Below are 13,996 nucleotides of genomic sequence, written 5' to 3' on the forward strand. Positions count from 1 at the left end.
AGAGATAATATACTGAAGACTAATACATATGTGATACTTCATGGTAAAGGCGAGCTGATATATTCTGTGGTGCTTACTCTAACAAATATTCCATTTTAACCACTGTTACTATTTTAAATTAAATTTAACTTGAACTTTAATGGGATTAACCACTGAAATGTTACTTTTTTCCTTGAATAAGAACTCCAGGATCTAATGTCACACCTTCAGTAGTTTATGCAAGTTTTTATTTCTTAAATGCATAATGTGAGAAATCGATTTCACGTCACATGTTCTGCTTGCCTTACACTTTGGTGTATCATGAGCCATCGCTGAAATAGGAGTATCTGCTGCCAGTATAACTCTTACATTCATCGTCTCATAATTCTTTCATTTCTGAAGCTTACTTTCTTCTTATTGTGCACATTTGTTTCCAGTAATTCACTGAGAAATTCCCATCAAGCTGTCACCAGCTACACTGAGCACAGCAACTGAAAAACAAATATTTTTAGTGTATGTAGAGATTATGTTGTATCATTATGCTGCAGAAGAGATATTTGATGAGTGAGACATACTAAGCAAGGCACATTAAAAAAATTTACGCTAATATAAATTAAACCACATCCTAATTGCGTGCATGCTAACAAATCAGCATTGTTTTCTAATTTATTCAGTATCTCAGCTTATATCCTTATTTTATTACTTTGGAGAGATTGCATTTTCTCTGAGACTTTTCTCCACTGGTCTCCTGTAAACACCCTGCTCCTCTCTAATGTTCTGTGGGAAACACTTTAATAGGCACTTTATCTCTTTTTGATTTGTCTTCATTAGCATTGACTCTTTAAATAATGGTTTAATTGCAGAGCCTCATGGTCAATAAAGATGCCTAATTTCTAACCATTGTATTTGTTAGATAAGCAATTAGTTAACCCTCAGTGAGGTGTAATATTAGAGGTCCTTGTACTGAATTTGTGAGATTACTCACAGCAAACTTTTTTCAGAACTTGATAAACACAAACATCAATACTCTGCACTAATTTGATTTCCTAGACTGTTCTGAAATTAAAAGATTGCTTAACAAAAGATACAAGAGATCTCATAAGTTGCTCCATTAGACTAAATGACATCTTTTCCTTATTGCTCATGTTCAAAGAACCATCATTTATCTCTTCTCTGTGACAGTCTGTAGCTGGATTTGCATATATTGACCTCCAGGTGTTATATGGAGATAAATGACTTCTGTCTTTGTAAAAGAAAAACAAAGCAGTACATTTAATTTCTTGTATATGCTTATGAAAAATAACAGTTATCAACAAATAACTGTATGCTTTCTTCTGAACAGCAAGGCAGACTGCAGAGGCGTTGCTGGGGACTGCTCTTTAGCGACCTAAAGTAATTGCAGTGGGATTTTCTTAATTTCCAGGCTGACTCTATCGGCCACCTGCAAAGTATAACAGATCTGGGGAGAGGTTTCAATTTATGCGAGGAATGATGATAACCAGCATTTCTAATAGACCTTTTAAAGTGTACTACACTCACTAGTCCCATTAAAACCTCCCCCTTTCTTCTGAGACCCCTGAAGTACACAGGCGAGCAGTGGTGTCGGTGCTGCAAGCCACGCTCAGCACCTGGGGATTGTGAGTAGACTCTGCAATCCACTATCCACTCCCATCACATCTATATTTTAAAGAATTAAACAGAGGGGACAGTGTATCGCCATCATGGTGATACCAGTAGCTGAAACTGCACAGCATAAAATATCAGTAGGGACAGCAGATTTTAACTATTGCATCTGATCAAATCTTTTTGATTCTGAATTACTAGATGACTATCCACACATTTTAGCGTTACTAGATCTACAAGAAAACTTTGTTTTTCTATTTCAAAATAGGCAGAGCCTTTGCAAAATATCTGCGGGATGAGAAGAGAGGTATTTAAAATGACTTGACTCTTTAATCTGCTACATGTTATGTTACCTATATTTGAGTGGGTTATTACTATATTCGTAAAAATTCAGGTAAAAGAATAGCGATCCACAGAGAGTAGATTCAACAGAGACAAGGTCACCTGGGCTTATTTCCTTTGAATTATGTGGTGAATGTCGGAGTAAATCTGAGGAGGCACAAAGACTTGCCAGCGGTGAATCCAATCTATTACAGTTGATATGTTGATCCATGAGGGTCCCCAGTGCTCCTTTACAGCACATGCAATATGTTATGTCTGGGATGTGGAGGTGGGTGTAATCTATAGCGAAAGAAGTTATATATAGTAGCAAGAGGAACCGTGAGTCGCAGCGAGGACTAGAATTAATTGACTTGCAAGTCTGGTGTTTTATTGAAGCTTTGTCTGCCCAGCACCTTTGCAGCCTCCACTCCCAGCGGATCTACCTGCAGATCAAACCAGAGCAAGACTTTTGACGCAAAACTTCTTTTGCACCATTTCATTTAACCGTGAGCCAGGCAGCACTAATGAAATAATAATTAGAACAGATACGACACTCTATAGCTGCACAAAAGCTGTGCAAACATGAATTAATACTTGTAATATCCCTGTAAGTCCCATAGGTAAATATCATTACAGCAGCGGTTCCTTCCACTCCAAGTGCCTAGTAGAGCTCTTTATGAACATCGGCTAACAGGAAGAATTTTGCCGTTTGATACAAGTCTATTGTGCTGCTTTGGAGAAGCTGATTAAATAGGGGATGAAAGCGCTGCTGTCCCTGGGTGGCTTGGGCTGGCTTCAGGGAAGCCGGCACATTTAAGTGGTGTGATTTAGACAAATTTCCCAGGCTGACTAAATGGACAAAATGATCCCTGAAAGTGAAACATGCTTTGTTCTCCTGTCCAGATTTTCTCTAGTTTATGCCAATGGAAAACCAGGATGCTTATTTTGAATTTAAGCATTTCAGCAAATTCATAGCAAATTATGATCTACTTAGGGCACTGTTGCTTTTCTGCCACTAAAATCTCTGCTGATGAGCTACAGGGATAAAAATTTCACCCAGGATTATGTTTCTGATATTTGCAACACCATCTGCTGTGCAGACAAAAGCTCCAAACATAAATGACCAGCTTTGTTCAGCCTCTTCTGCCTGGCAAACTACCACACAGGCAAAATGAATTTTTGTCATCCCACCTGTCTGTCTACTTATATTCTGGAGGCTTTGAAAAGGAAATCATAAGATCTCCTAAAGCTGACTCTTACAGCAAGAAATCACAGGGCTACTCAATAGACAAACTCCGAGTCTCTCTAGTTGCTTATCTAGGATGTTGCAGAAAATAAATCTTTCCGGTAATTGCTCCCCCTGTTAGATTTGTGCAGTTCTTCATGAGACTGGGATGCGGCAAGGGGGTGCCTGACCCCAGGAGCCAGCCTGTGCTGCTGCAGTATTCACTCAACGGGGGCCTCACGTGGAGCCTTCTCCAGGAGTTCCTCTTCAGTAACTCCAGCAATGTGGGACGATACATCGCCCTGGAAATTCCCTTGAAGGCTCGTTCCAGCTCCACTCGGCTTCGCTGGTGGCAACCATCTGAGAATGGGCATTTCTACAGTCCCTGGGTAATCGACCAGGTAAGGAATCCTCTGTGTTGTTTTTCTTTAATACAACTGTAGACTGTTTTCAGTCTTAATGCTTCCCTTTTGTTGGTATATGCCATTTCACTGAGTCAAGCAAAAATGCTTTGTATAAAGAAATTCCAGAATTGTAATAATCTAGCAAAATAATAGAGCACAATTACTGTTCACTAATTTTGTGGATATAATGCACCGTTTCTATGCAGGGTACTGAACGCCCATTTTGGAGCTAGGAAAGTCCCATACGTGGGTAGAGCCACAGGTTCACATTGCAGGAGGTGTTACCATGCAACATGCGAGTCTGAGTTCAAACTTCAGAAACCTTCATTTAAAATCTACCCAAATATGTAATTGGCTCGGTAGAATGTAATAGGAAAAACGATAGAAAACCATCAATCTATATCCATCTTCTGATTTTGAAAACAAAGTTTTGGTTTATATTTGAAATTTGCTTCTGTAAAGATTATTATATTGATTTGTATGACTTGGTATAAATCTCAAGAAAGGCCACTACAGTGATTGCACTCCAAGTAGTGTTAGAGTCTGAACTGTCCGAGTTCAACTTGCTTAAATATTTGTGAATGTTTTTTTAAAGGAGTTAGTTCAGGTCCTTAGGAGAAACCCAGAAACCGAACTCCTAGCCACGTTTAATGATGTGGTTACAAAATTTTACTTCCCATCCTCCATTTAAAAATGAAAAAAATCCTCATTCTTTCATTCCTATATCTTCATTGAATGTAGTTATATTAGTTCAGAACTGAATTAGTTCAGATCAGAAACTGAATTCAGAATAACAAACGAAAATTAATTCTACCTTGCTTGCTGTTGCATAGTAAAATGCTGACATCTTGCAGTCAATGGCAAAACAGAGACTATTTTCCCTGTTCTATCAGCAGATGCAATCTGATTGTAGTGCACCAGGTTATGGTAGAGCTGAACAGTCAGTAGGAGAAATGACAGTGTAGGCACTTTGCTCCTACCAGCATTTATTTTTGTGAGCAGTTTCACTTCATCCAGAATGGAGTTCACCTCCCTGAACTGTAGATTTATATAGCTGAGCTGATCTCTTTAGGAACCCTTTATAGGAAAAAGATATTCCCCTTCCTCATAACCTAAACTCTTTGCAAAGTAAATTTGTCCATTTTGAACCAGCAGAATATATATGCATGGATCAGTAAATCTCTTCCTCTTCCAGGATGCTATGTCACGTGAATGTTTGTTAACACTTCTAGACATTTTTTCTTTTCAATAACAATTCCTTTCCTAATGTTTCAGATTCTTATTGGAGGAAACATCTCTGGCAATACAGTGTTAGAAGATGATTTCACCACACTGGATAATAGAAAGTGGCTGCTCCATCCTGGTGGAACAAAGATGCCAGTCTGTGGCTCTACTGGGGATGCTCTAGTGTTCATTGAGAAAGCCAGCACCCGCTATGTTGTCACCACTGACATCGTTGTCAACGAAGACTCTTTCTTGCAAATAGATTTTGCAGCATCCTGCTCTGTCACGGACTCCTGTTATGGTAATGACTTCTTAGTAAATCCTGTCCTTCCTCTTCCTCTCCTGTACAGGAAAGTTCACTTGTTTTCTCGTTCCATTATTCATCGTAATGAGAACTGAGAAACAAAAGAAAGCTGCATGTTTCTGTTAGGAATTGTAATATCAGCTTTTTTATTCTAGGTGTCTGAAGCCTAAGATAAACTAAAGTATATCATTCTCTCCAAGCACTTAAGTTGCAGTTCAATTCATTTAAGGAAAAGACTAACAGCTGTCTTACTCAAATCCATTTACCAGTGTATGGTATCCACTGCTTGGGGTGATGTTGTGGTTCTAATAATAAGCAGCTGGGTGTTTCCAGCATATGTTTCTTAGTTTGTGGTTTTGCATTTTTGGTGAAGTCTCAGTTCAGATCTCACTTGCATCTGTATGACTAAGAAATCATTTATGTCAGCATACATGTGACACATGCTAAGTCAGCATCAGCTGCAAAAATTTATATCATCCATACGAAATGTGTGTATATATATGTATGTATGCGTGTATGAACGTGTGCATAGATATATGCACATATATGTGTATATACACATACAAACATAATGATGCAATTTTTAATTACCTAGCTTTCTTTTTTCCATATGATGTGTATTCAGTGCAGAGCACGCTTTTATATGTGTATATGTATATATACACACATAGACATATACATACATATACACATATAAATAAAAACATGCTCTGCACTCAGTGCACAGCACATGGAAATTAAAATTGGTTCATTATGTGAATTTTAAGATGCGGAGGAAACAGGTCTTCCTAGCTTTTGAATGCTTGCTTGTACATCTTAAATTACATTATTTTTCTGTAGGATTTTGGGGTATGGATTTTTTTAATGAGGAGGAGAAAACAATATGTTGCAGCATATAGCATGTATTAATTGACTGGGTTGATGACTATTCCTCTAGAATTCTGCATAAAAATGGAAAAAGGTTTTACGTGAAGTCCCAGAAGTGGCTTCTCTGATTTTGCTATTTTGAAGCCAATGGAAGTAACTGAGATATTTTCCTCACATGCTTAACAGTTGTTTTTTTTGGTGTTAAAAACACTGCAGCATCCTAAGATCATCTCTGCTAAGTTTAAAAGTGTTTTGGCAGCTTAGCTATATACTGGCAAAGAAACAGTTCCTTCTTTTTTTGTTTCTTTGTCTGCTACACTTACCGTTATTTTAACTTAGTATTCAATTAGGCAGGACACTACTTAATCATGCTTCCAGTCATGATGAGCAAAGCGTTTCATTTTGGTGATGGAGATTTAACACTAAAAACTCACTTACCCTTGTTTGTATCCACTTGTCCTTGTATTTCTATAGTACTGTCTTCTGTGCTTAGACATCAGGTAGGACTGATTGGGTAATTAAGGGTCATTCTCTGTGCATGAGGGTAGAAGAAATGGGTCTGTAGTAATCAAAAAATATCACAGATTTACCACCCCTGTCACTGCAACCACGCTCCATGTTTTACACAGCCAGAATGCCTGGCAGCTGGAACATTTACTTCAAGTTACAGTTCTGTGCCTATTATTATTTACTTTTTAATGCCTGCATAAAAGTTTAACTTGAAGTATTTAGCTTGACTAACCTTTATTTTCCATAATAAAAGTTTATAAGCCATAAACATCAAAACAACGAAATTGCTGATTTTTGCTGAGAAATGAATACATTAGTTTGATGTGGCTAGACAGTGTTTGAATGAAAACAAGCTCACTGACTAACAAACTCAATTTAAAATTGTTTATGCTGGATAATGAAATGAGCTGATGTGGAGGGGGGTGGAAGAGTGACTAAACCACCTTGTGACAGAGCCAAAAGTTTGAATTTGAGTGTTGCTCTGCCTTACACAACAATTACATCCAGCTGAATCTCATCCTTCAGCCTGAAAAACAAAAAAAGCTGCTGGTCATGATGCTGTCACATCACTTTCTTGCATGCTGCAGCTGCAGAAGTTGGCTTCACTTAATCCAGGCGACTTGACAGATGACTTTGTCTTTGCACCTGTGGTGCCTTGAGTTAGCTGGCGGATGCGGAGGTGTACTGCAGCCGCCTTCTCCTGAGCTATACCTGCTCAGCAACATGTAACATATCCTCCAGCACTGCCACCGAAGTGCTTTGTGCTTCTGACACAAGGGTTTGAAAAGTTTTGAGTGGTTATTTTGTCAGCATAGGCTTGTGACGAACTCTCTCGCATTACCATTTTATTGTAGACCTATGGATGTAAGCCTCTAAATTAAGTAACTAATCATCTTTCCACCCTTAGCTATTGAACTGGAATATTCAGTGGACCTTGGGCTGACCTGGCATCCAATTTTGAGAGACTGTCTTCCCACTAACGTGGAATGCAACAAGTACCATCTCCAGAGGATTCTCATTTCGGACACTTTCAACAAGTGGACCCGGGTTACTTTGCCTCTGCCTCCCTATACTAGGTATTTCCCTCTGGTTTTCTGCAGAATAAATCAAAATGCATAACGAGGTATTGAGGCATGATACATTATAGTGTTAAAATAATTGTACCTTGCCATTTTTGTTTACTCCATGTATGCAGCAACAAATAAGTGTAAGTAAATGAAGCCCCATCCTGCTTTGCATAAAAATTGCAAAGCTACTGTGTGGGTTTACTTTTCTTAGTTATTTCAAGATAGGAAATTCTTGTCCATCTTGTCCTGGGGAGGGACAGGGGGAACTTTTTAAAGAATCTCATGTTATCGTCAGCCTGACTAAATTCTGGTTGTTTTGGTGGCTAATTGGACTGGCGGAATCCCCACTGCACCCTGTGCTTGCTGTTGTTGGCTATGAGCTGGTGTTTTAAATGTACCACTTTTCAGGCTTCCTGTTTTTCTGTGCATTCCTTGTGTCCTTTGTGTCTCTCAGATTTGATGCTCTCCTCATTGTTTTTACACATGCTCCATTTTCACCTCCTCTTCCTTTTCCTACATTCTTTTGTCTTTGAGGGAAGAAAAATTGTGGGAATTGTTGGGAGGCTGCAGTGAAAGGAGCTGTTTGGGACTGACAGTGCTATTGGGAGTGCTGCCATAGGGTTCCCTGCAGTGCCTTGAAAACTGCTGGATTTTTCTTTTGTTTGTCAAAAAAATCTGTCCAGGGACAACTGGGTAGTTCAGTCTTCCAGTCTGAGTCCTTCTTGATCTGCTGTCTTGCAGTGATAGCTGTGACCATCCCCTGCACAGTCATACCTGGTAAAGCCAGCGCAGAGCTAGCCCAAAGTAAAGCCCTGCAAACACAAGTGGCGCGGATGTCAGGCTCTCAGCACAACTTGACTCTACAGCTTTGCTGCTATCACTGAGCCCAGTCTCCTCACGCAGGCATAGGCTGAGCTAACTGCAGGCACAGAAGTACCACAGCGCAGGCAGAGCCTATGCCTGTTTGAGAAGGTTGCTATGAAAGATGCCAGCTAATGCACATATGAGTTTGGAAACGGAGACCTTTATTTTTTAGCAGCTGTACTGAGAGCGCCTATACAGTTGCCACACATTTTGAAACTAGTAGTGGAAAAGTCCGTGTTCTATTACTAATCATTTGGGGCATCTAGACTCTTCCTTATATTCAGTGCAGTGCTTCACATCAAGTAATAGTACTTTTTAAGGACTTGTTCCCAGCATTGATCTCCTCTGCTTCCTCTTTTGTACTGCTTCATCACATATTGCCTGTAAAATCCATTACCCCAACAGTTCTTGTATAAAGTCTGTAAATTTGTTTTCGGGAGGGGCTTTCTGGGGCTGAATAGGATAAATCAGGACTGGGGTTGATGTTCCAAACCAATTGAATTTGGACCTGAAGGAACCTACCACCTGAGATAAATTCAGGTTTATAAATAACTGATTTTAAGACTGAAAAGTTTTTTGAGCAGTATATGTCAAAAGAAGAAGTCTGATGCCCTACTGAGGCAAAGATTGCTCTTCTGTCCAATCCAGTAACTATATTTGTTGGCTCAAGTAATACCATTTCCCAAAGATACTAAGATAGGGATTGCATGAGAGAGGTTATTACAGCCTTAGCTCACAAGCAAGGGAGACGTTAAGCTTTAGAATAAGGAATAGGGCAGCTAATAGGCCCTTTAGTCTAGATGTGATATAATTTTTATGCTGCTTTATTATTTCAAGCTGTGTAATAGCAGGTGTGCGTCTCCAATTGTTTGTGCCTCTGTTTTAGGGACACACAGGCTACGTAGTCAATAGCTTGGCCTGGTGCACAGCACCCATACTTACGTAGCCTTTTAGGGCCCATGTACCCCAGAGTGCTATCTAACCTCTGGCCTGTAGAAGGCAATGGAGACTTAGTTTTAACTTAGACTCAGAGCTGATTTTAAAATGCAAATGCAAATACGAAGCCTCTCCCAGGAGCATCAGCTCCATCAATTGTTAGTGAAGTGCCAAACCTAAAGCAGGCAGTGTAAGATATAGGTGCTTGTCTTTATTCCTAAAGGACTTCCTCACAATTTATGCATTTCTTTTAAAAACGTTATTTGGTGAGCAGCTAGGCAGCACAGCAGTAGATTTCTCTTTGGATAAACTTGTTATTCATTCACCTCATGTGACATGTTTATAAAGAAATAATTCATGGGATACCATTGACCTTACGATAAAAGGTCTATTTTTACACTGAATACATTTTGAGGATTTTGCTGTTTATTTGTTTTGGTGTTTATAATAATTGTGATTTCTCTTTGAATTTCAAAAGAAAACAGACTATACAAAGTTCAATGCTGCCATCTAGTGCTGTACAGCAAAACATGGACTACCTTGAATTTAAAATGGTATTTTTGATAAGTTAGAGAAATTCATTTACTCACAGCTACTCAAATATAGGTGTCTACTGCTGCATGAACTGAATAGCTATTTGGTGTCCCCTGACTGTTTCGGCTAGGTTTTCATCATCTATATTGGGAGCTGAGACACTTAATTCACATATAGCTACATCAAAGCAAGGTGTTTGAATAGGGAGCTAAGCTGCCTTTAATCAACAAAATGAAAATGATTTACTGAAAGGAGGCAGGATCACACCATAGATCATTTCTTAAAATTTCCAGCCAAGCCCTGGATGGAGGGGAGAGAGGAAACGGCAAAACACGGGTCACACCCCAAGCCCTGAACGGGTGCTCTCACCTGTCCCCTGTAGATCTATAAATGGCAGCATCTTGCCTAGGAGCCAACCCACTCCCTTGAGCTGCTCTTACCTAAGTGTAGTTGGGAGAACTCATAGAGAAAAAGTTGCCTTAGCTTGTTGACTTGGACTGAAGCGATAAAACCCAGGCTCAGGGTGAAACTTGGAGGATTTGGGTGATTCTGGCTTGATCCAGCTCCCAGCTATCCCTCAAGTTTGGATTTGCACTGGGACATGGTTATGACTGGTCTGAGCTTCCCTTTGGGCATACCACCTTCTTTCTACCCTGTTCTCCACTGCACCAGCCACACCCCACTTGCTTTGCTCTCACCAGCGATCCCTTTCCCACCTCCCACACTCTCAGCATGCTACCAAGCACCCGTGCTTTGTCCTGCTCTCAAAACGTGGGCACCCTGCTCTTGGCTTTTCAGGGACTTTGTCATTGCCCAGGAATCAGCCCTGGGTTGTGCTGATATCAGACAAATCTTCCAGGAGCAGTCTAGCCTCAAGACTGACATTTCTTTTCAGTCAAAATAAAGATTAGCTTAACTAGAGATACCACCTTTCTGTTTTCCTTTCTCTCTCAAAGGTCTCAAGCAACTCGTTTCCGCTGGCACCAGCCTGCTCCTTTCGATAAGCAGCAAACATGGGCGATCGATAATGTCTACATTGGGGATGGCTGCATAGACATGTGCAGTGGCCATGGGAAGTGCACGCAAGACAACTGTGTGTAAGTGCCATTTGTTCCCTGTCCTGCCCAGCACTGTAGCGTTTCACTCCCCCCTGTCATTTTAATGAACTTCTCAGAAAGATTTTGATACAGTTTTTAAAAGGAAGGTGGATTTTGCTGTTAAAACTGAGCAGGGCACCGGGACCAGTTGGGAACAGAAATAAGAAGAGGAAGGGTAAGTGCGGGGGTTGGCTCTGCCAGACCTCTGCCTGTTCGCACATCGTGGGCGATGCTGCTGGTCCTTTCCTCAGTGGCAATGCATCGCCTCTGCTGCTGCTTGTGCTGCATCTTGGCTGCCCTCCCACCAGGCAGGGAGAAGGGACCCCTTGAGTTTGCACACCCCTCTAGGGACATACAGTCCTGGAGCTTCCCAGAAGATGTCATCCTTATTCCCAAGGGGTTTCACGCCGTGTCCCCGTGCCCTTGTCCTGGCGCTGGGTGCAGAGGAGCTGGGCTGGAGGTGGGATGTGTCCACTAAGCAGAAGGATGTACACCAGTTCTTCACAAGGCCAGATTTTGCCTTGGGACTGCTGTTGGCTTGACGGCCTGATGACTCTGCTGCATGGTAGGGTTTGCCGGTGGAGGCAGACTGGCTTGATCCTCAAGCTGTCTGTATAACAGCCCACATAGAGCCCTGCAAAGCTAAAACAACAACCAGATCTCCCCAGATTTGTCTGTCTGGCAACAGAGATGTACCTTCCAGATGGATGCATTGCTTTTTTCCAGCCACAAATGGCAACAGAAATGAGAGAATGATTGTATAATTGCACTCTGACTATGTTTGTTAGAAATATATTCCACTGCAGAATAGACATATTATTGTGTTGTCCTCTACCCTGACAGCACTGAAGTACCAAGGCATGATCTCCCTGGTGAGATCTGCATAGTAGCAGAACACATTTCCATGCTGTTATCCAATCTATGACACATTATAAGAAGGTTTTTCAGAGGAGAAAAAAAAAGGGGGACTATATAAAGAAACAACAGGAAAGCACCCATCCACTAAAATTTTACAGAAACTTACTTAAAATTTAACATTAGCAGGACATTCTTAGGCTTGGCACATTCTCTTAGGTTTATCTATCCAAGTACAATGTATTTTGCTGATTTTACTCTGTGCTGGAGTGTACTCTCTATTAGCAGCTTGAATGATGCATAATACTAGCCTTCCTAAAGTCATTTTTGTTTCATATTAACTACAAAAAGTGGCAGATGTTTGAAACCCCCATATACCAGTTGTGCACTAGTAAATGATGCAGGCAGCCTGTACGCGGAATAAGATGGCACCTTAATGTGGAATGACATGGCACTGATTAAACCTCCTTTGCCAGCTGAATTTTGCATTTGTTTTCCTCTGCAGTTGCGATGAGCACTGGGGTGGGCTGTACTGCGACGAGCCAGAGACCCCGCTTCCGACACAACTGAAAGATAATTTCAATCGCTCGCCATCGAACCAGAACTGGCTGACGGTGAACGGGGGCAAACTGAGCACGGTCTGCGGGGCGGTAGCCTCTGGGATGGCTCTTCACTTCAGCGGGGTATGTGTTCAGCACGGGGGCCAGCTCACTCCATTTGACAGTATAAATGGGACTGATTTAAAAAGTTAAATAAATAAATAGCAAGGTGTTAAAAAATATCAGCATAATATGTTAAATACATAACACAAAAAAAATTATATCCTTTGACTAGCTGAAGGTCAAAGTCAGACAGGTCCTACAGATGAGGTCCAGCCAGAAACACTCCAGGAAAGCAGATACCGTGTTCCTGGCTATGCTGCAGCCAGGAAAATGAGATCTAGTGTGTGTGCCTCCTGAAGGGAGCCGTGGAGGGGCCTTTGGAGGTGGAGCTGATAGACTGAAGCACAGTCCAAGTATGTAGATATTCAATTCCACTCACTCATAATAGCCTTCTCTTAGCACTTACAACTTCCAGAGACTGGAGTTTGGTGCGGCTTCTAATCAGACCACAGAGGTAAATTAATAACTAGGTATTTGCATTGTACTTGGTCCTTGAAAATACATCCATGTGTAGCCTCATCCTTCAGATATTTCATTATTGTTTTTTTTTCAGATTAAGCTCAGAGTAAAATTTCCTTGTTTAGCTACATACATAGGTATATAACCCAGACTGCTGCTGAATTACAGTTTGCTTACAAATAACTGCAGGATTATAAAAATGATAAAGTAGTATTTTAGAAACATGTAAAACTTATGCTTGTAGATCTCTTCCATGCAAATGTATAACTAGGTTCAAACTGATGTGTTTTCTAAAATAAACTAATAGAAGCATTACATTTCCACTTCCTTCCAGTAGGACTAAGGAGGCACCACTTAACTAACAGACTAAGGATTGTGAAATATATAAGAGATTATAGGAAAACACACATATTAAAATTGCTGTGCCATCTGCTGGTTTGCATAAATTGAGCACATAATCAGTGATTCATTAACTCTGCCTGGAAAACCTTGTGTTTTACACTGGAGGCATGGATTTTTGTAACTCTTGTATTCAGAAGAAAGGTGAATAATTCAGAAGAAAGGTGTTGATACTGAATGTTGTAAAGCTGCAGGTACAAGTAGCAACGTGTATGAATACACAACAGGAATTTTCAAGAAAGACCATAACTGAAATTATGTCCTTAGGGAAGAACGTTTATTGTTCTGTTGTAGCTTTACCTTTGTTATAATTAGTATAATTTTGTACAATTTTGAAGGTTTTAAAACATGAAGTTATATTAATAGTGACTGCATAGTCTAACACTTTATGTTCATAAGTTTTGCCAGCCAACACCAGCCAACATATTTTTTCATTTCTTTTAAGGGCTGCAGCCGTATGTTAGTTACAGTGGACTTGAACCTCACCAGTGCAGAGTTCATCCAGTTTTATTTCATGTATGGATGTCTGATAACTCCCAATAACCGCAACCAAGGAGTGCTGCTAGAGTATTCTGTGAATGGTGGAATCACCTGGAGCCTCTTAATGGAAATTTTCTATGATCAATTCAGCAAGCCGGGGTTTGTAGATACCTTCTTCTGCCTGTA

General features: G+C 40.5%; 1 protein-coding gene across 1 annotated transcript in view; it reads left to right on the forward strand.

The window, feature by feature from the left end:
* RELN (reelin) overlaps positions 1-13,996 on the forward strand; it is a gene marked incomplete at its 5' end in the record, with an annotated part of 297,323 nt that overhangs the window by 258,346 nt on the left and 24,981 nt on the right. Inside the window, 6 exons of the mRNA XM_082311058.1 lie at positions 3,291-3,549; positions 4,828-5,077; positions 7,365-7,533; positions 10,815-10,955; positions 12,316-12,493; positions 13,776-13,969. Coding sequence (XP_082167184.1) covers positions 3,291-3,549; positions 4,828-5,077; positions 7,365-7,533; positions 10,815-10,955; positions 12,316-12,493; positions 13,776-13,969 — 1,191 coding nt within the window. The remainder of the gene's footprint in view (positions 1-3,290; positions 3,550-4,827; positions 5,078-7,364; positions 7,534-10,814; positions 10,956-12,315; positions 12,494-13,775; positions 13,970-13,996) is intronic.

This window comes from Platalea leucorodia (genome assembly GCF_965183815.1).
Source record: "Platalea leucorodia genome assembly, chromosome: 4".
NCBI lineage: Eukaryota > Metazoa > Chordata > Aves > Pelecaniformes > Threskiornithidae > Platalea > Platalea leucorodia.